Source organism: Artibeus jamaicensis, unplaced genomic scaffold, assembly GCF_021234435.1.
Source record: "Artibeus jamaicensis isolate MK-2021 breed Jamaican fruit bat unplaced genomic scaffold, CSHL_Jam_final scaffold_1019, whole genome shotgun sequence".
In the NCBI taxonomy this organism is placed as follows: Eukaryota; Metazoa; Chordata; class Mammalia; order Chiroptera; family Phyllostomidae; genus Artibeus; species Artibeus jamaicensis.
In genome coordinates this window covers 11402610-11423970 of record NW_026522025.1, presented here as the reverse complement: position 1 = coordinate 11423970, position 21361 = coordinate 11402610, and the positions used below count along the sequence as shown (strand labels likewise).

At 43.3% G+C, this 21361-nt stretch overlaps 1 protein-coding gene across 3 annotated transcripts in view; it reads right to left on the bottom strand.

The window, feature by feature from the left end:
• Positions 1 to 13287: 13287 nt before the first annotated feature.
• The window catches only part of PATJ (PATJ crumbs cell polarity complex component), a 321583-nt gene continuing 313509 nt past the window's right edge, over positions 13288 to 21361 (bottom strand). For 2 of the 3 annotated variants that reach the window (XM_037136218.2, XM_037136219.2), the window contains 2 exons: positions 19322 to 19445; positions 13288 to 15213 (listed from right to left, as the gene is read on the bottom strand). In XM_037136218.2, coding sequence (XP_036992113.2) covers positions 15067 to 15213; positions 19322 to 19445 — 271 coding nt within the window. In that variant the 3' untranslated portion in view covers positions 13288 to 15066. The remainder of the gene's footprint in view (positions 15214 to 19321; positions 19446 to 21361) is intronic. The other variant, XM_037136220.2, reaches the window with a different exon arrangement.

Genomic DNA, 21361 nt, shown 5'->3' with positions numbered 1-21361 from the left:
CCAGTCATGGAACGAGCGAGGAAGGGCCGGCAGGCACAACAATGGGAGGAAGAACCTGAGGGCAGGTCCTGGGGCAGGAGCTTGGGGCCAGAACTGAAAGACAGTTGCAAAAGCTTAGTAAGCAAGGGGATGGATAAAACAGAGTCTGGGCCAGGTTACAGAGACTGGATATATTTATTCCCAGGTCCATGAAGGGTGTGAAGCAGTCAAGATTGTGGGATAGGCAGACATGACTCACCTCTTCATAAAACCACATCAACATTACAACTAAAATATAGAGCAACCATTACTCAGAACCATCAGAAATCAAATTGAATGGAAGTCTGACAACTACAGAATTAAAGAAACTACATTTACCTAGACAGGTAAGAGGGGTGCAGACATGGAACAGGCTGATGTCTCACCCACGTGGGGTGGATAAAAACTCAGGAGGGACATCTCAGGAGCAAGGAGTCCCAGCCCCACGCCAGGCCCCCTAGCCCAGGGTTTCAGTGCCAGAGAGATAAGTCCCCACAACTTCTGGCTGCAAAAACCAGCAGGGATTGAGTTGGTGGGAGGAACTGCTGGAGCCCCGACCAGTTCCTTTTAAAGAACACACACACATGGACTCACCTACTCTGTCTCACTCCCTCTGAGCTGCAGCAATGGGGTAGCAGCTTGAAAGGCACCAGTGGTATATGGGGAGAAACAGGAAGAGACTGAAGTGTCTGGTATCAAGGTGAGTAGAGGCCATTGTCCCATTTCTAAATCCCCCATAGAGCTGGCAGGCTGGTGCCTTAGCTGAGACTCCATCAACTTCACTAACACTGTTTGACTCACTGTGAAGATCCACAGACTATATTCCACCCAACTTATGGGCCATCCAAGCTGCTGTTCGTATGAATGGCTATTCTTGGCTCATACTTCACAACTTCCTAAATTTTCTCAAACAAGCAACAGCTGGCCTCAGTGTGGCCCCAGGCCTGGCACTAGCAGAAGCCAGCCTAGATTCACAGCGTGACTTTGCCTAGAAATCTCCAAGTCCAACACAAGGAGCAGCCATCTCAGATTGCTTTATAGTTCAGGCATGGTGGTACCAGGCAGAACACAAGTTGGGGCTGACCTTGGCCTGCACCACCAAAAAAACCCCAGAGCCTGCACACCCAGTGAACAGCTACAGACCATGTCAGAGCATCACCACCCTGCCCCTACACAGCTGATACTCCATAGAGTGTGGAAGATGGTGATCAATGGTCGTAGCCAGTGCTTATAGCTGACTGACCTGGGTAAATCCCTCCCACTGACTTGCCAACAGCAACCAAGGCCCAATTACAAGAGGGTGTACTCAGCCCACACTAAGGGTGCACCTTGAATACCCAGCTTGGATGATAGGGGAGGCTGTGCCACTGGATCCTACAGGACACCTACTACATTAGGCCACACAACCAAGACATAAAGTCAAAGCAGCTCTACCTAATACATAGAAAGAAATACAGGGAGGCTGCCAAAATGAGGAGACAAAGAAACATGGCCCAAATGAAAGAACAGATCAAAACTCCAGAAAAAGAGCTAAACAAAATGAAGACAAGCAATTCATCAGAGTTCAAAACATTGGTTATAAGGGTGCTCAAGGATCTTAGTGAGGACCTTAACAGCATAAAAAATATACAGTCAGAAATGAATTATACAGTAATTGAAATAAAGAACAATTTATAGGGAAACGACAGTAAAGTAGTTGAAGGCCAAGAATCAAATCAATGACTTGGAACCCAAGGAAGCAAAAAACAACCAATTAGAACAAAAAGAGGAAAAAACAATCCAAATAAAAATGAGGGTAGTATAAGCAGCCTCTAGGATGGCTTCAAGATGTCTAACATTTACATCTTAGGGATGCCAGAAGAAGAGAAAGAGCAACAAATTGGAAATCTATTTGAAAAAATAGTGGAAGAAAACCTCCCTAATTTGGTGAAGGAAATAGACATGCAAGTCCAGGAAGCACAGAGAGTCCCAAACAAGACGGATGCAGAGAGGCCCACTCCAAGACACATCATAATTACAATGCCAGAGGTTAAAGATAAAGAGAGAATCTTAAAAGCAGCAAGAGAAAACAAGTTAGTTACCTACAAAGGAGTTCTCATAAGACTCTCAGCTGATTTCTCAAAAGAAACTTTGCAGGCTAGAAGAGATTGGCAAGAAATATTCAAAATCATGAAAAGCAGGGACCTACAGCCAAGATTGCTTTACCCAGCAAAGCTATCGTTTAAAATCAAAGAGCAGATAAAGAGCTTCCCAGACAAGAAACAACTAAAAGAGTTCATCATCACCAAACTATTATTATATGAAATGTTAGAGAGACTTATTTTAGGCAAAAATCCATACCTATCAACAATTGAATCTAAAAAACAAACTGAGCAAATAAGAACAGAGACAGAATCATGGATACAGAGAGCATTGTGATGGTAGCCAGATGGGAGGGAATTTGGGGGGAATGGGTGAAGAGGTGAGGGGATTCAGAAGTACAGATAGGTAGTCACAGAATAGCCAGGGGGATGTAAGGTCCAGTCCAGGAAATGGAGTAGCCAAAAAACTCACACACATGCCCCACAGACATGAACAATGGTGTGGGGATTGCCCGAGGGGCCGGTGGATGCTGAGTGGAGGGGACAAAGGAGGAAAAATCAGGACAACTATAATAGCATAATCAATAAAATCTAATTTTAAAAAAAGATCACTCTATTCTATGAAGTATGAATGAGGTTGAGAGAGTGAAAATTGGGAGAGCAGTTAGAAGTATTTCCGAGCATGAAATGATGGTTGTCTGGACCAGGCAGGTAGCTCTGGAGATGGAGAAAAGTGGACATCCTGTTAACACGCATTAGGGATAGAACCAGTGTTTCTGGTGGCTGGCTTAGATGCGAGGGGTGACTTCTGAGGCTTTGATTTGGTTAGTTAGGTGGATGTGAAGCTGTTCATTGAGACGGTGAAGCCTGGGGGTGAACAGATTGAGAGGGGTCACGGAAGGTCTCTCAGAAATGAGATTCCACCAGAGTTCAACTAGCTCTAATCCCATTTTCAGCATTATTCACACTCGCCTCCCAACTCTTTCCCTATTCTAGTTGACCATAAATAACCCCAAAGTACCAAGCAATGCAGCCTGTTGTTTTGAGAACTGGGCGGGGGGGATGAGCTCTAATAGCAGGCTCCTTGGGTTTCCCTGTTCTTTCCTTCCTTTGTAGGAATTCTGAGAGGTTGTGGATCTTATCCGGCTTGTTTGCCCATGTGTCCTTTTCCGAGGGACCTCGATGTTTTCTTTCTTTCTTTTTTTTTTTTTAATGTTTTCAATCTTATTCCCTGGTGAACTCCCAGCCAGCCAACCCCACTCATACTGAGCATATTTGTCAATTCCTCTGCCCCCATTTTGTTTGCAAACTGATCTCAGAGGGGAGTATGGGAATCATTTGAACACTGGTGCAGGTACGTAAGGCTTTCCAGCTCCCCCCCCCCCCAATCTGATTCTTAATCCATTATTAGAGTGATGTCTTTAAAGGCAAAGTCTGATCACAAAATGCCCCCAGATTAAGTGATCTCAGTGACTCCAGAATGCTGAAAGGATCCGTTCCAGGCTCTCTTCCTTGGCCTAGAAGGTAAGGGCTTTCTTGGCTTGGACCCCGCCTGCCTGGCCAGTCACAGCTCTTCCCACCTCTCACATCTTTTGTGCCAGCCACACCTGACTGTTGGCGGTTTGCTGAACTCACCACTCTCACTTTGAAAATGCCACTGTCCTCCCTGGACACCATGTCATTCCACTCTATGTCACCCCTTCACCTCGCCACCTGGCTACCTCTTTTTGCTCTTGTAGCCTTTGCAGGCCGCTTCCCTGACCCTCAACCCCATGCTTGTGTTTCCATAACACCCGATATTCCCTGCCATTACAGCATCGCCTCTCTCAGTGGCATCGCTGTTTCCTTATCTGCCTCCCCCTTTAGACTGATGGAGTCAAAGGCAGGGAATATGTCTTATTCACTTCTTTTTTAAAAATATTTTATGTATTTATTTTTGGAGAGAGGGGAAAGGAGGGAGAAAGGGAGAGATACATCGATGTGTGGTTGCCTCTTGTCTGCCCCCCTGCCGGGGACCTGGCCCGCATGTGCCCTGACTGGGAAGTGAAGCAGCAACCCCTTGGTTCCCAGGCTGGCACCCAACCCACTGAGCCACGCCAGCCAGGGCCTCACTCCTGTGTCTCCTGAACCTAACATAGTCAGCTTTTTATAAATGTTACATGAGTAACCGAAAGTCCTATTGTACCTCATGTTTCTTTAAAAAATCAATTTGAATGACTGCTAAATCTCCTGGCCCTTTCTAAGTGTATCTTACAATAGCAGTTTTGTTTAAAATACACAATAAAATGATAAATTCCAGTCACGAAACTCCGGAGTAGAGGTCCAGGAAAGGGGAAGGATGAGGAGGGTGGGGAGCATTTAGGTACTGAAATCCATGCCCAATCCCTGAAATCCTCACACCTCAATATTAAGGGCCAAACTGATACAATTTGGTTTATGGAAAAGCAGAGATTAGAAAGCAAGGGAACCTGGTCATGGGACCAAACCACCAACAGCTATGAGGATGAGGTTCACTTTCTGGTACTGTTAACTTGGACAGCGCCAACATTCTGAGGTTTTGCCCTCATTGGAGGTCATACAAGCCTTCGCTCCTGTCGGGCCTCCTCGGCCACCTCTCACCTCCCCCTCTAGTTCTGAGAACTCAGCTAAGTGAACAGTTTTTCCCCCTGCTGCGCAGCCGTCCATTTGCAGACTCCAGGAACTCGCAGGATCTCTCGTGCGCCCCCGCGCGGCTGTCTGCGGCGTCGCAGGCTGCGGCTGGATGTGGCTGGCTGCGGGGGCACCTACCTGGAGGGAAGGAAGCAGGTTTGGCTGCACGTGACCCAGCGGCCAGATTTCACTTCTAGCCTCTGCAGGTGCAAGAGAGCAACCCTCCGGGGAAGCTTGTTCCCTGTTCTCATAGGTAAGCTGCAAATCGAACGCGTGGCAAAACCTCCCTGATTAGAATCTCCACACGTGGCTAGAAAGCCAGGGACCGAGGAATGGTTTGAAAGAGGGAGTAATTGTATTGCAATTGCGGACGTAAAACTCCGAAGCTTTGGGAGGGAAGTCACAGTGGGGTTTCGAACCAGTCCATGATTTCCCCACCCACCCCGCTCTGATCCTTAGCTGCATTTAATTGATTCACCTTTGTCTTGTCAAGCAACCAACCACATATAATGGCTCCATGAATCCTGTGCTGCGGCTGCCAGTGTTTTCAGGAGTCAGAACGCTTCTGGAAGAGAGAGGTGCTCCTTCAGGCATGAAGAGACAGCCGTGTCCTGCCGGGGAGCCCCCGTGCTCAGTCTCCCACTCGGGATTGGCACGGAGCTGCGCTGTCTGGCCGCGGGGTCTGCATTCCAGCTGATGGAATGGTGGCTTGGCAAAGTCGGGTGAATTCTGCTTTTGCCGGCTGTGAGCTACTGAGCAGGTTTCTCACTTATCTGATTTTTAATTTCCCCTTCGGTAAATGGGGTCAATAATAAACCTATCCTGAAGGATGGGTGCGAAGGGTCACTCAGTACCCTCACCCACCAGTATTTTATTATGCAAAATTTCAAGCATGCAGCAAAGTTGAAAATTTGAGAGAACCTCCACCACCAAGATTGTCATTAACATTTTACTAGACTTGTTTTATCTCACATCCATCCATGCTCACATCCTTCTATCCATCCATAACTCCATCCTTTAAAAAATGCATTTCAAAGTCAATTGCAGAGAGATTTAAAAAATAATTTTATCTGGCACACCGGCTAGACAGATACTTCAACAAATACTCGCACATTTATGTTGTGCCAGGCACTATGGTAGGTGCTGGGGATACAATAGTGAGAAAGGCACTGCTTCCATCCTTACGGTATTCAGGATTTGGCACAACAAGGGACAAGTTATCAGATACCACCAACTCTCCCACCACCTAGCTGACATGATTGGAGAAGCCTTCCCTTAGGACAGGACATTTAAAGGAAGGCTTTATGCCCTGATTGGTTGGGCATCATCCCGCAAAACGAAGGTTGAGGCTTCAATTCCTGGCCAGGGCACATGCCTGGGTTATGGGTTGGTTCTCTGGTCCAGGCACAAACCAGAGGCAAATGCCTAATATTTTTCTCTCTTTCTCCCTCTTTTCCCCTCTCTCTAAAAATAAGTAAACTCTTTAAAAAAGAGGAGACTTTATTATAGTCTGTACAAATACTGTAATACAGTGTGCTGTGCACATATACTAGCTTTAATATACACCCCAGGGGTGGTGAGTTAATACTAGAGGTGCACCCCAATTGGGAATCTGTCTAAAGGTGGATCATTTGCAATTGAAATCACCCCAATAAATTCAATAAAAAAGGAAGGAAGAAGGGAGGAAAGAAAGAAATCGAAAGGCCATATACTTTGGGGATGACTTTGAACATCATCTAACGCTACACTAAAGGCTGCATTAGTTGAGGGTACAGTACTTTTGAAATGAATGAACTTAGCCCTGGCTGGTGGCTCAGCTGGTCAGAGTGTCTCAGGAAATGGAAAGGTTGTGGGGTTCCACCCCCAGTCAGGGCACATACCTAGGCTGTGGGTTCCATCACTGGTCCAGATGCCAACAGGAGGCAACCCATCGATGTTTCCCCCACATCAATGTGTCTCTCCCTCTCTCTCCCTTGTTCTCCCTCTCGAAGCGTATCACGGGGTGATGATAAAGTAAATAAAATTAGTGATCCCTAGTTGGTAGAAACATAAACAAGGTACCCCTTCCCCTTTGTGTAAATTAAACAGGGGAGACTTACAGGTCTGGAACTCTCAGTTCTGAATTCTCCTCCCTCCCACCTCCACCCACCTGCTCAGGAGGAGTTAGTTATCTGATGGGAATGAAAGTCTGTGTGTTGTTGCAGTTGCTTGGAACTGACACTTTTCAAGCCAGGTGTTTGTGGGAGGACCTAACACAATTGTTCTTAACTCTGGCTGCACATTAGCATCCCCCGGGGAGTGTAAAAGAAAAACAAAAACAGAAAGCCCCCAAACTTGGATCTTACCCTTTCTTCCCCAGTTCCCTTTTAATTGGCTTGGGGTATGCCCCAGGCACTGGGCACTTAAAACAGCTCCAGGTGATTTTAATGTAGATCCAGGGTTAAGAACACCAGCTTAACAAGACAGAATAGGCAGCTTGCTGAGTGTTCTGGACTGATGGAGGCTGTGTGTTGTGCTGCCTGCAAAGAAATGTTTACACAGGTGGCGAACTTTTTGAGACTGGCTCTCAGTGTCTCTCAGTGTGACGTACCTCAGAGAGCAAGCAAGGCCACAAGGGAGGAGGCCTGTATTCCTGGCTGCCTCTAACCACGAGAGGCCATTGGTATTTACCAGAAAGAACTTGGCAATTGTAAGTGACCATAGAGAGGAAGGAAAAAAGGAGGATGCTCTAGCTTAGTGGTTCTCTAACTTTTGAATCAGAATCAAGCAGAGGGCCTGTTAAAGCACAGATTGCTGGGCCCCACCCTGTAGATTCAGGGCTGAGCATACATTGGCATTTCTCCTGGGTGATGCTGTGGAAGTTGGTCTGTGCTTTTTATACCTTGGACAGCATGGCTCATTGTTAATGGACAGTGTTTCCTAAGGCCTAAGGGCTCTAGGGAGTTTGGCTTGTCCTGGGAAGCATTCAGTGACACTAGTGTTAACACGACTGCCAGAGATTTAGACGGAAGCTAAATTATCAAGTGCCTCAAAAACATGCTGAATTTGAACTTCACCCTGGATGCAGTGAGAAGCCACCCAATAACAGGGCAAAGGCAAGATCTGAGCTGTCTGCCCTTGGGCGATCTGGCGAGGTGGTAGGGGAGGCGACTGCACCACCGCTCTGGACACCAAAGTGGGCAGGAGGCCGGACAAGGGTTGAGAAAAAGGGTGACCCTAGGTCAAGGCCATTCCTAGAGGAGTTTTGGTTCAAGGTCCCGTGATGTCTGTGAAAGTTAATGTTAAGGGTCAACATTGAGGGTGTCTTTGGATGAGACTAACAGGTCAGTAGACTTTGAGTTAGCAGACTGCTCGCTGTGTGTGGCCGGGCCTCACCCCGTCAGTCGAAGGCCTGACTAGAACAAAAAGGCTGTCCTCCCTGAGCAAGAGGATTCTCTAGACGACAGCTTTGGACTTCATCTGCCCCGATTCCCCTGGGCTGGGTGTCTGCCAGCCCATGCTGTGGATGTGGGACCTGCGAGCTTCTGCAATTGCGCGAGTTAGTTCTTTATAATAAATTTCTTTATGCATACACACAGAGACTCCATTGCTTCATTTTCTCTGGAGAAGCCTAATACAATGGCAGGCAGGAAATTTCTGCTCCCAATCTTTAAAAACAGATAAATCTTATCCTTCAGGATATGAGGGCCATTGGAGCCTATTTTCTAACAGCCATTTTGAAGTTCCAGGAAAAAAATTATAAAATGTGGCTAGTGGAGGGGAGTTCAGTGGCCGGTACCCTTCATTCCTCCACCGTTTTTTTTGTTCTCCCGGGAGAGAAAAGCTGGGCGCATGCCCAGCTAGCACATTAGGCCAGAGCAGCTGCTGACATTGCACCGGCCATGAACTTGGCACCTTAAGAAGAATGCTGGAGCCCAGGTGCTCAGCCTTGGGAGTTCTTCCTAGAATGTTGAGAGGTACGGCAAGTTGGTAGACCAAGGCTTCTTTATCAACATCCAAAAGATAGGCCTATTTTTTATTGTTTTCTAACCTTAAAAATTTTTTGTCTCGTAAGTGCCTTGTGTTGTGGAGCTAAGTTAGGGAGAACTGAAATAAACCTTAAAAATTCAGGCTAATTTACAAGCCATGCATGGCTACTCTACCATAGTTCACTAAATTGGTGAATCCCCTTGGGTTTATGGACAAGTCTTCTGCCTGCAAATTAGCTGGGTGACTGGGCAAGCCCTGAGCTCCCTCTGGTGTGCTTCTCCCCGGGGAAATGGGAGTAGTGGTGGGCAGGCAGGACCGACTCCAATTATGAGGCTGCCACCATTTCTAAAATCTTTTTCAAACATTTATTTTTAGAGAGAGAGGGAAGGGAGAGACAAGCATTGATTTGTTGTTCCGTTTATTTATGCAGTAATTGGTTACTTCTTGTATGTGCCCTCTCCAGGGATCAAACCTACGACCTTGGCGTACTAGGACAATGCTCTAACCAACTGAGCTGCGCAGCTAGGGCTCTAAAACCTGATTCTATAGAGAGGATCAGAGGAATTTTTGCTCCTGTGTATGTTTGCCCAGCAAGGGTCCTGATACTTGGCAGCAGTAGCTCAGGGGCACAAGGCCAGAGAGGCTGGTCTGCTTGTTCCTCAGTGACCGGAAATGAAAGGGGTGCTCAGAAGGGGCGGAGGTTAAAGTCTTACACAGTCCCACACGCGGACACATTTTCGTTTCTCTTGGTATCGTGCAGTGAAATGTTTCCTTTTCCATTTTTACTTAAATAGAGAGAATCCGAAGATGGAGAGTCAAGCTGTCAAAACCTTAACATTTGCACTAGGATGACATCAAACTGGAACTGTGACCTGAATTTAAAATTTTGTGTTCAAAAAAGTCTCACTATTCTGGTTGACTTTACTATAAAAAAATCTTAGTATAAATAAAATATAAAATGGGGGAGATTAGGGGGGAAAGTTTCAATTGCTTATAAAAGTATGAAAACCAACTGTAAGAAAAGGCAGTGTGGCTTGATCTCCCAAGATAGGATGGTGGTTGTTCTGATCCAGGTGAAGTGTGTTACTAAGAAAGGGTGCCCTCCAGGTCACCTGGGCAGGTGTGGTTGTGGGCGAGGGTGGGGGAAGGGTCCCAAGGACTGAGTCAAAAAAAAAAAAAGGTCAATTCCAGAAGCAGGGACAAACTAAAGGCCTTACTGGTTCAGTGCTTCTTTAAGTGAAAAATGCTTGCAGAAAATTAAATCATATTGTGAGAAATTGATTCCCATTAGCATCTTAAATCCTTTTGACTAGGACTTTTGCTTTGGTTCATAAAGGATTAAGTGCTATGGAAATTGCCCTTCTGTAGTGAACAATTAGAAAAATGGACATAATATGAAAACAGCAGTTTTCAGACGTAACAGGCAGCTCAGGATTTTGATCCACAAAAGAAGGGAAACAAGGTAAGGTCTACAATTGCTCCCATTTACTGTCAGGAGGCAGTGTCCAGGCCAACACTCCACAAGAGGGAACCAAACAGACTCCGTCAGCAGAGGAGAGAGATCAAAGCTCGGGGAGAGGTTCCCGTAGGTCTTGGTTGGAATATCGATCTGCACATGCATGAGAGGTAACTCCTTAAGGGCAGTAAAGAACCACCTGGAGTTCAGACGGGGCTGTGAATAGTTTCTACCCGTCAGAGTAGGAAGACCTCATGATATACAGGCATTGGGTAGAATTCTCGAAATAATGCCTGAATAGTGGAAAAAATTAGCTCTAAACTAAAGGCTGCACTGGATCCATCCTGTTACTTGCTATCGGTTTGGTCTTTTCAAGCAAGATATTTTCAATCAAGATCCTTTCAAGTCTTACTTGAAAGGATCAGACTGATACAAGTAACTTAACTACATGCAAAAATAGTCTACTGCTATTTAAAGGAATACAACATCTCTGGCCAGGTAGCTCAGTTGGTTAGAGAGTTGTCTCCATGTGCCAGGATTGCGGGTTTGATCCCCAGTCAGGGTGCATGCAAAAATCAACTGGTGAATGCATGAATAAGTATAACAAATTGATGTTTCTCTCTTTCTCAAAAAAAAACAGTACAATAGAATCTACCACCCAACAATGTAAATTTTACAGTGCCTGGCATCTAATAAAAATGATCAAACATGCAAAGAAGCAGAAAAATAAGACATATCCATAATTAGAAAAGAATAATCAATCAATAGAAGCAGCCCCATCAGTATCAAAGATGGAATACTAGAGCAGATATTAAACTACTGTAAGCCTTAGTATATAAACCAGGGCAGGGTACACCCTGTGGGCCAAATTTGGCCCTGTCTCTGTTTGTAAATAAAGTTTTATTGGATCACAGCCAAGCTCATGCATTTATGTTTCACCTGTCGCTGCTCCCATGCTCCAGTGGCAAAGCTTGTAAAGGGCTGCAAAGTCTAAAATATGTATTATCTGGTTCTTCACACCAAAAGTTTGCTGACTCTGTTTATAAAGGGAAACATGAATATAGAACGAGTTAGAATATGTATAAAAAAGACTCAAGTAAAAATTCTAAGGATGGGACATACAGTATTTGAAAGTTTTACTGGATGGAATTAACATAAAGAAGACTCTGACCGAATAATGTCTGTTTTCAAAAAAGCTTTGTCTGGTAGGAGGTGGCTGGCCTCTCCAACAACAAAGGGTGTGAAAAGGGAATGTGGCAGGAATTAGAAAGAAAAAAACACTCAGCAGTGTGCTAGTCCAAATTCCCAGAATTAATGGGCACACTAGGTTAAAGTTCCAGAGGGTTGATAGTATTGGGTTAGCCAAAAAGTTCATAGTTTTCTTATAAAATAGAAGACACATTTTTCACTTTCACCAATAACTATTGATTTGGATATTTTCGGTATGTCAGCTATCTCCCGTGTGGTAGAACATTGATGGTTCTTGATTAATGTCTCAATTTGATCACTGTCAACCTCAGTTGGTCTTACCCCACCATGAAGCATCGTCCAGTGAGAAGTCTCCAGCATGAAACTTTGCAAACCACTTTTGACACATCCGATCAGTCACAGAACCTTCTCCATACATTGCACAAATCTTTTTTTTCCACTTCGGTTGTGTTTTTATATCTCTTGAAATGATAAAGAATAATATGTTGAAAATGTTGCATGTTTTCTTCCATCTTCAATATTAAAATGGCCACACAAAAATTCACTAATTTGTTTTTTTTTTTAATGCATGCTGATAGGACAGCTGCTACATACAATCTAACAGAATTGTTTTGAATGAAGTTAAAGACAACTAAGCACCACTAAAGCCATCTTATGGCAAAACCAAAAAATCCAAATGAACTTTTTGGCTAACTCAGTGAAGTGCCTTGCCTGGTGCTGAAGGTGGCAGGCAGGCCTGTGGAGTTGGAATGACCATTCTGCCCTGGACCCAACCGCCATGACTGATGAGGGAAGTGCCAGTTTCAGTTCGATTGTGGCTTTTTGAAGCACAAGCTATAATTCCTCAACCCCAAACCATTACAATCAGTTACATGCTTTGCTCTTCGATTTGGGGGCAACAGTTCAGAGCTAAGCCACCTACAAAAAATATTTTTTAAAGGTCGTTACTGATTGAAATCACAAATTGCCGGCATAAATGTCTAATTTCAGGCTACCTCCATAAATGGGACAAAAAGTTTATTGCTAATGTTTATTTATGTAGTATTTAATATGAGCCAGGCACTGTACTAAAGGGTTCTACTTGGATTTTGCTCATTATAGTGTTTAGAACAGCCCCCTACCCTGCCCCAATCCCTTCTAAGTGAGAAACTAAAGCAATAGGTACTTAAATCATTTGAATAGGGTCACATGGCCAGTAAGTTAGGATTCGGACTTAGTCAGTGTGATGCCAAGACTCACCCTCTGGCTTCCTATATGACGCCTTTGTAAAGCATCTGTTCTGATGCCTGACATCATACCTGGCAATCAATAAATGACCCAGCTAGTAATGGATCTCCAATTTTAACAGGACACTGAAGACTCTGTGAAAAAGTTGGATACTTTTTCCTATTAGGGAACTAAGTGGCTGAAGAAAAAAACAACATCAGATACAGAAATTAAACTTTTTTCATATATAACAAGACTCCATTCGCTCCTTAGGCAACTATATTTATTTAAAATCTTAACATTTTGTACATACAAACATTCAGCAGTTTTATTTTTCCTGGTTTACTTCCCTGCCATGCTAACTCCAATGAGTGATATTATTACTGTATATAAATGGCCTGAATGACGAAGCCAAAACAATGTATGTGGCTGCAAGAACCACTCTTTCACAAGTTCCCATCTTCATATCCTCTTAGCTGGACATAAGTTCTGATGCAAAAAAGTGTTTTTGGCAAGGCAGCTATTTATTAGTCATGCAAACAGAGACAGAACCAGTGGTGAGAAGCACCAGTTCTGTCAATTTAGTGCTGCGAGGAGTAGAAAGCATCACAATTCATATATCAACAGGTGGTTGGACACCTGTTGGACAGAAGGACAATGACCTAGAAGGACAATGTGTAAAGACACACAACAACAATGTATTATTTCAAAATGTGTATTTAATGACCATTCCATCAAAATCAAGCAGAATCACATTTCAAAAGTACATATATATGTATATATATATTATTTTAAGGTGCATTTTCAAGTTTTATTTGGGCTTCATTTTTTTCTTGGATGCCTGAGATGTTCTTGCAGATACAATTAACACAGATTGTTCAGAGGTGGATAGCTTCTCATGCACTGAAAGACAGGATCCTAACGATACCGCCTATCTTGGATATCTTAGAAATTTCAAAAGCCACGTGTAATTTAATATCAATCACAAAGACATTTTCAACATAAAATTTAGGCACTCTATACTTTGGAATAGCCACAAAATATTCCAACAAGAGTTAATGCACTTTGTGATTATATCTACACAAAGATAATTCTCAATTAAAATCTATACTTATTAAATATTTTAAATTAGAGTCCATTACATGTTAATAATTACTGTGAACAATTTGCAGCATTGTGTTTCAGTTAAATAATGCCAACTATTTCCAGTAATGATCCTGATAGTCATCCTCATGGTGTATTTTTCTTTAACAGGAGAAACTTACAACAGCTGCTGATAAGCATCTCCCCCTTTTTTCCTTCTGATACCTGACTATGAATGTCCCTGACCACTGTTAAAGGTATTCTCGCATTTTCTGCTGTGGTTGCTTTCTTAGCATGCACACCATGGCAATGGGAGGATCCCTGCAGATCAGGACACATTAGTCAAGAACTCATCATGAATTCCTAGACTCAGTTTATTTGTTCAGTTACTCTGTGGCTAAATGCATTGTTCCATTTAGGTTCCTACCATCTAGGAACATAGATTTGCTGCTAGACTGACCAGGATGGGGCCAAGGCCACCTAGACTGAGTCTGACTTGAGGCAAAACTTGCTGATCGCTGCATTGTGGTTTTGGGGGCTCCATCTTGTCTGAAAACTAAGGGGGGCATGACACTTGCTTACTGAGATGCCATTAACTCCAGATGGACTTCCCAGACTTGAACATAATTTAGCATTTTTAAAATTCAAAACATGGATACTAATTGTTCCTGTTGAGAATAAGTTGCTTTTGCTAGGTGGTATGCATTTATGTAGCTAAGAAAATAACTGGAAAGCCTTTCAGAATTTTTAGATTATAGTCTGCAAATTGACTCATCATAATTACCAATGATTAACTTGTAAAGATCTATTCAGAGAAATGAATTTGAGACTTATTTGACTGTAAGTCGTACAGAAGACAGCACAGTAATTTCCCAAAGGAGACTTTGGTATTTCATCATGGGAATCACTGGCAAATTAATTACACTGCTAATGTTTTCTGGTGTATTTGAAGAGACAATTAGCATAAGCAAATTGTGAGTGAGATGACAGTTGCTTAACATTTGTTTCTGTTCATCAGACATGATCTGAGGTTATGTTAAGCCTCCATTTGAGTAGGGAGGGGAGAGACGGGCATAAGAAATGAGTAGCTGTTAACTTCAGTTTCAGCAAGTATAATCAGAACCAGTTACTACTGGTTGATAAACATCAGCGTTAAATGCAAATCGGGTAAAACTCAATCGACCTCCCCAGAGGTGACGGATGCTGGGAAACATTAGGGAGCTGATTGCTGATGTGGGAAGTTCACGTGAAATCTCAGCCATCTCTCCTGAGCAGAGAGGATGAGAGAGTAAGAGTTAAGGTGGGTTTTAGTTGAGGTTGCTTTTCCTCCTCTCTCAGAGCTGCGTCTTCCTATGGATATTCTACAACATCTATCTCGCGATCAGGGTCCGAGGCTCAAGACAGCACAGTAAAGACTACAGTCCCTCTCTGGCGTTTTAGAATGGCCACAGCTTGCTCATGAGTAACACCTTCTAGAGATTCGCCATTAACAGCTAAAATTTGATCACCTCGCTTCAATCGGCCATCATCTGCAGCTGCTCCCTACAAACAAGAAACAGTCCAGTTCAATCCAGGGCAAAGCAATTAACATTCAATTAATATTAATATTATGGTGTGCAAAAATAAAGAGTAACTTTAAAATCTACCAACTAAAGTTATTCTTAGGTAATGCTTTTAAATTAAGAAAATTAAGAAAAATGTAAAATGTAATTAGAATAGTCATTGAATAGTAATGTAATTACGACTGAATAGAAATGTCATAACCAAAAGTAAGAGTTGTTTAAATAACTTACTAGTAGAAATGTAATAACATTAGTATTTCTTTTCTTACATCTAGGACCTTATTTCAATATTCAGTGCTAAACGGAATTTCAATGTCATATCATGTCATATTCATGACTATGTAATACACAAATGAAGGCAGAACTGAATCTGGTGTTAGTCTTATTGCTAATACCGTCATCATATGCATAGGGTTCCCGCTGCATCATTAACCTATCAGCATTGTGGTGATCTGTCAAAAATAAGTGTAGCCTCTAAATGGGTGAGTTATGTGGCATGGAAATACCTTTCAATAAAGCTGTTCTACATAGAAATAAACAAAAGTGTGGCATCTCTAAAATGTTGTAATACCATATTCAAAATCTTCAACTTTATGTATCTTTGATCATCTAAACAGGTTTCTAGACAACTACTTTCATTATATACCCAGTCATGCATTGCTCCTCAAAATGGCACAAAGTAAGTACAGCTGGGGCTTTTTTTCATCCTAAAACTGAGTATCTAAAAAGGCCATGATATTTCGGGTGGGTAAGGAAAGAATAGACCTGGAAAATGTCTTACAGGAGGAGGCTTTCCCCATCCGTTGGGATAACTGAAAATCTCTGGAAAGGCGAGTGCCACAAGGTTCCTCTGAGTGGCGCTGACCTACGGGGGAAGTTAGTGAGGACCCACAGGCACCGGGTGACTGAGGGACTCAGGCAGAGGCTGAGCTAAGAGGCGGTGACGGTGCAGAGACCTGTGTCTACGAGCAGCCTGGAGGTCCTGAGGTGGTGGGTGAATTACCTAGAATTTCAAAACTGTGAAAAGGGTAGAGTTCCTGAATAAAGCTGGAATAAAGAATACTCAAAACCAGGCCTCTACTGGGGGGGTGGTGAATACCAAAATTAAACAACTTGCAACTTCAGTCAAATCTTTTTTTGTTGTTCTTTTAAGAAAGTGCATTAACTGCACTAAAGACAGGATTAAACGAGTTACTCTAGTGAATAAAATCAGAGTTACTGGGCTCACTTGACTTTATTAAATTTTACATGCTGAGATTTAAAGGCTTCAGCAAACCTCAGATATTTGCATAATTCGTTTTATAACAGGCATGTTAGGCTCTTCAAGTTTTCATTTTCAGTAATGTGAAAAAGGATGCTTTGTCAACTCTCTAGGATTTGTACACTGTCTCAGGTATTGCTGGGCTTATCTCCTCCGTTACCCCTGTGGCAGCTGTGGGTTGATCGGGGAAGAAAGAGAGAAGATATTCACAGAGCGCCCTCCACAGGTTCGGAAATGTGGCTTTTCCCACTAGCCGTGCCCCAGCTTGCTCACTGAGTCTGCCCTGCGCTGTGGAATAGGCATCTACTCTCTACCTTTCACCTGCTCTAAGGATTAAATATATGGCACATGGTACTTGCTCCATAAGGGCAGTAGTTTAATAAAATGAAACTTCAGTGATGACCAAACTCAGGATTTCCTGTTGCAGGCTCTGAAAAACTGCTCCCTAAATCTTCAGGGCTGTCGGAGTCTTTGGGTGCATGTCTTTTTGCTCATGGCAAGGTCTGGCTGCTGAAGGGACTAAGACCTAAAGTTGGCTTTGATTTGGAAGTTTGCAGCCAAACACCTGAAAGAAAATGGGCGGTCCTGAAGGCTCCTGATCAGAGTGACCAAGTCTTGCAACCCTGTGTACCCGGTGCCTGTGATGCTTCATAGTTCTAGGGGGGAGAAGGATCCTGGCGGGCCAGATCGACTTCTCAGTTGAATAAGAGAATTACTAAACGAGGCTTAGGACACCAAATAAGTCATGTTCTGTGGACATCTAAGATCCTAAAGAGACAAACATTTTTAAGAATACATGTTCAGTATTATAAAACTCCTTTGCCCATTTTGGTTTATGATTCTTTTCAGAAAACTTTATAATTTGGATATATTGGTTCACTCTAACAAATTAAAAAAAGAAAAAGTCATCAAATGAAATCTTATAGAAAACTCTATGGAACTATCTTAATAATAATAATCACTTGCATTGGAATATTCTTTTTTGGAGATGAAATGAACTAAGAAGGCCATTAGCTAGGGCTTTAGAACTTTGTCTTTTTAAAAAAATTCAGAGCTCTTCATTTTCAGGTGCGCCTCACTTTACAAAAAAGGTCCACTCCTTAAAAAAATTAAGCATACCAAGAATATTCAATTTTTACCACTATGTTATAACCTACGTAAGTGCTTCCTAAATGAGCACTTTCAATGGGGACCTTTGGGAAGAGCATTTTGTTTGAGCTTCATTCATTATTCCCACGACTATTGTCCCACTCTGATCTGATGGTTATTTCTTTTCAAAAATCCACCAGCAATGCACGGCCATTTTGCTGTCAGCTGTAGGCTCTGGTGACCTGACCAAAGCTGCCTGGCTCCAGCCCCACCAGTCCAGGGGCAGGTGTAGGCAGGTGTAGCAGGTGCAGCCTGCTGAATTCTGGGCGGGGTCAAAAAACCTTAGAAGCTAACCAGTCCTCTCTCTGGAACACAGCTGATCAATCTACTTACAGTTGTGAAGTGAGCTGGTGATTATAACATTCTGGAGGGGCTTTTCAGAGGGGAAGGCTGAACTTGCTAAAAGGTGAGGGCTAACCTTGCAGTCTTTCCACTATCCTCATCTGCATGGCTGGCATGCTTAGAGCAAAGTACAATAAGGCCTCTCGTGAGGCACTATCATCACTACTACTTCTGGTGGTATCTCAGGAAAGGAGGGCCTGTAGGTGGCTTATCCACCCTGGGAATGATCAGCCTGGGGCAGCGCTGTTACCTAGAATGTTTCTCATTTGCCTTCCCCCTTGCCCTTTGCCTGTCACCAAGTCAGCAACAGTGTTTAGGAACAACATGGCTTCTTCATAGGCATCTTAGCAAGATGGACACACATGAGAACATCTTCAGGTGCCTAATGGGTCCCAAAGCAAATGTCAAATGACTTAAGGAATCGGTCAGGTCATGGTTAGGCCCAATTTACAGGTGATCGGATATGCACAGGTAAAAGTGAACTTATCTCTAGTGTACAGTGTAGCTTTTTAAAAAGAGAAATCATCTACTTTAGAAGATCTTTAGTTGTTTAGGAAAATAACACTAAAGGAGGCAATCAGATTAATCAATAAACAAGTAACTATGATAAAACCAATCAAGAATAACATGGTAATGTCAATACTAAGTGCTTTTCAGAGATTTAAAAAAATTATAGTAAAATTAAATTCCAACTTAAAAAATCCCAAAGCAGTTCAAAGTAACTTTTCTACAAGCTGTCTGGAGGCATGTGCACCGTGACCTGTGTGCTCCGCAGGACACCCTGCAATATTTGATCCCTGAGACAGAGTATCACCTTGTCTTAGTCTAACTTTCCAGGTGGATCCTGCAGGAGTATTATGAGAGAGAAACCACCTTAGGCTCAAGTGGCCTGAGTATTTTGGTGACAGGCAGCTGTTAATGTTGCCACTGATCCAAGGCTTGTACAAAACTTCTTGCCCCGTGGCCCTCTTATGTCTGCTACCTGTTCTTAAAGGAGAAAGCCAAACCTTTGTTCTGGCCCACAGCAGAACAAAGGCCACCTTCCAAAGAGTGTGGCACTGCTCCTGCTATTGTGTTCCTGAAATAGGACCCTTTCTAAAATTTACTGGCATCTACTTTTGTAATAGGGTCCAAAGAAAATCGACTCCACTATTATAAAATAACTTTTCTTTCACTCGTCTGGTATGGGAATTTCCTATAAGACTCAATAAAATAAGCATATACATGTACATATCCAGGTATAGCCCAAAGTAAACCAAAGCACTTAAAAAAAGTCTCACCTAGGTTTCATTAAAAAAAAAAAGTTAAAAAGTACAGTAAAGAAGGAAAAAAATACCTTTGCAAATATAGTCTTGACATAAATTGGCAGGTCTCCATGGGGACTTCCATAACCCCCTACAATACTAAACCCCAATCCTTCAGAGCCTTTCTCCAAAGTAATAATCTTAGGTGGAGGTGTTCTGAAAACACAATGCATGCTGTTTAATTCCAGAACAGACATCGAGAAGGAATTTCATTTTCATGGAAGAACACAGATTTGAGAGAGACTTTCATACTGCGAAGCTATTAAGGTCAAATCAAACTGTCAGAGAGCAATCTAGAAACATTTAAAAATTTCCCACGTTGTGCTGGAGTAGTGACCAATGGTCTTGATGTTTAGGGGTTTCTCTTTTATAAAACCCACTGTTTTTTATTTACAAATAAAGTCATGATGCTGAAATTGTCAAAACATCCTTCTATATGCTTAGTTTTAAACTCTTAAGTTGACTATTTAAATCTGAATGGAAGTGTCTTTACATCCTGAAAGAACACACTTGGCAATAGGGCGGTGGGGTGTTAGCTTAGTGTCGACCGCCAGCCTGTATGCGGACCTGTGCCCTGGCAGCCTGGTAGCTCGGTAAACCTCTGTTCCTTTTCTGCTTCAACACCTTCCCACTCCTGCTCTGCCACTCCCATCGAAGGCGGAGACTCAGGCTTCAAAAGCTGCCTCCACTGCGATGCCTGCGCGACTCCCCTGGGAGGAGTTAGCCACAGCTCTGTGCTTCCTTTGCACTAGGCCCCGATGTCCATTATGGCCTCGTCAAAATGTATTGTGGTTACTTCAGCATCTTTCTCCTCTACCGGACCATGGACTCCTTAAGCCTTAATCACCTGAGTACTCCTAGCACCAGGCTCCGTGCCCATCGCAAACTCAGGATCATGACTATGTAAATGAGAACTGAAATGTGGGGAAGAAGAGAGAACCCAAGGTAAAGCAAAATGGATAAAGACAATCTGTTTCAGACGTGCCATTTGGATTTTCAAAGCTTCGCTCAGTGTGGAAGTCATCTCTCTCAGAAACAACATGGGTAAACATCAAATTATTTATGCGGGCTCAAGTAGGTAAATCTAAGCTTAACTAGTACCAGCTTCTTACTCCAAACTGTGGTTGTCCCAAGGATGAAGGCCTGCAGGGACTCCGGTCTCCCAGACTCTGCCGTTGCATTTGCAGTGGGAGGCTCATGCTGTGTGCTGGCAGCACGGCCTGTCATGAGGCAGCACGCACATCTGAGTTGACGTGCATGTGATGTCGACTCAGCCATTCACAGACTTAGACAAATTTGCAAAACTGGGGCACAAGTAACCTTTGAATACGCTGTTCTTTCTGGCTAGAATAGTCTTCCTTCTCCCCCTTCTCAATTTTTCCTGGCTCATTTTAGGCTTGATCTTCAGCTGGTTCACACTGGTACTAGTTCCTTGTTGGTGTACTTACTGGTTGCTTATAGCTGGCATCCATGGTAACTGGTCCATGTCAATGCTGTATGAATTGTTGGCTGTTCTGAATGCCACTCCTGCTTTTTCCAATTACTTTAAAACTCAGCCTCAGTGTTATTGCCTCAGCCACATTCCCTGACTGAGTTATGGCCCCCCTCCATGGTTCCCCAGGACCCTGGGCTTACTTATCTCTCTCACTGAACTTAGCTCTTTCATTACTTTCTACTTTATAACCACAGATTTGGGCTCGCGTTTCCTGTTCTCTGGCAGTTCCGTAAGGACTGGGGCAAGCCTTCACCTACGTTTCTAGGTTTGACTCCTTGGGACCTCGCACTTGTGCAGGGCACTCGATAAATATCTGCTGAAATACTGATGAATTCTCTCTATGGCTGAATGGCAGTGACGTCACGAATAAAGCTCTACCTTTCATCACTTTGTGACCTTACAAGTACTCTCAGTAATAACCCACTGGCTAGATGTGAACTTGATTTACGTTTCCTCTTTCAAAGGCCCCCATTCCCAAGGATATTGAAAGTCCCCCAGATGTCCAAAGCCATTGTTTTAGAAATAGCCCCTGGGGCCACCAAATCATTAGAGACCTTCATAATTGTGCCTATTCACA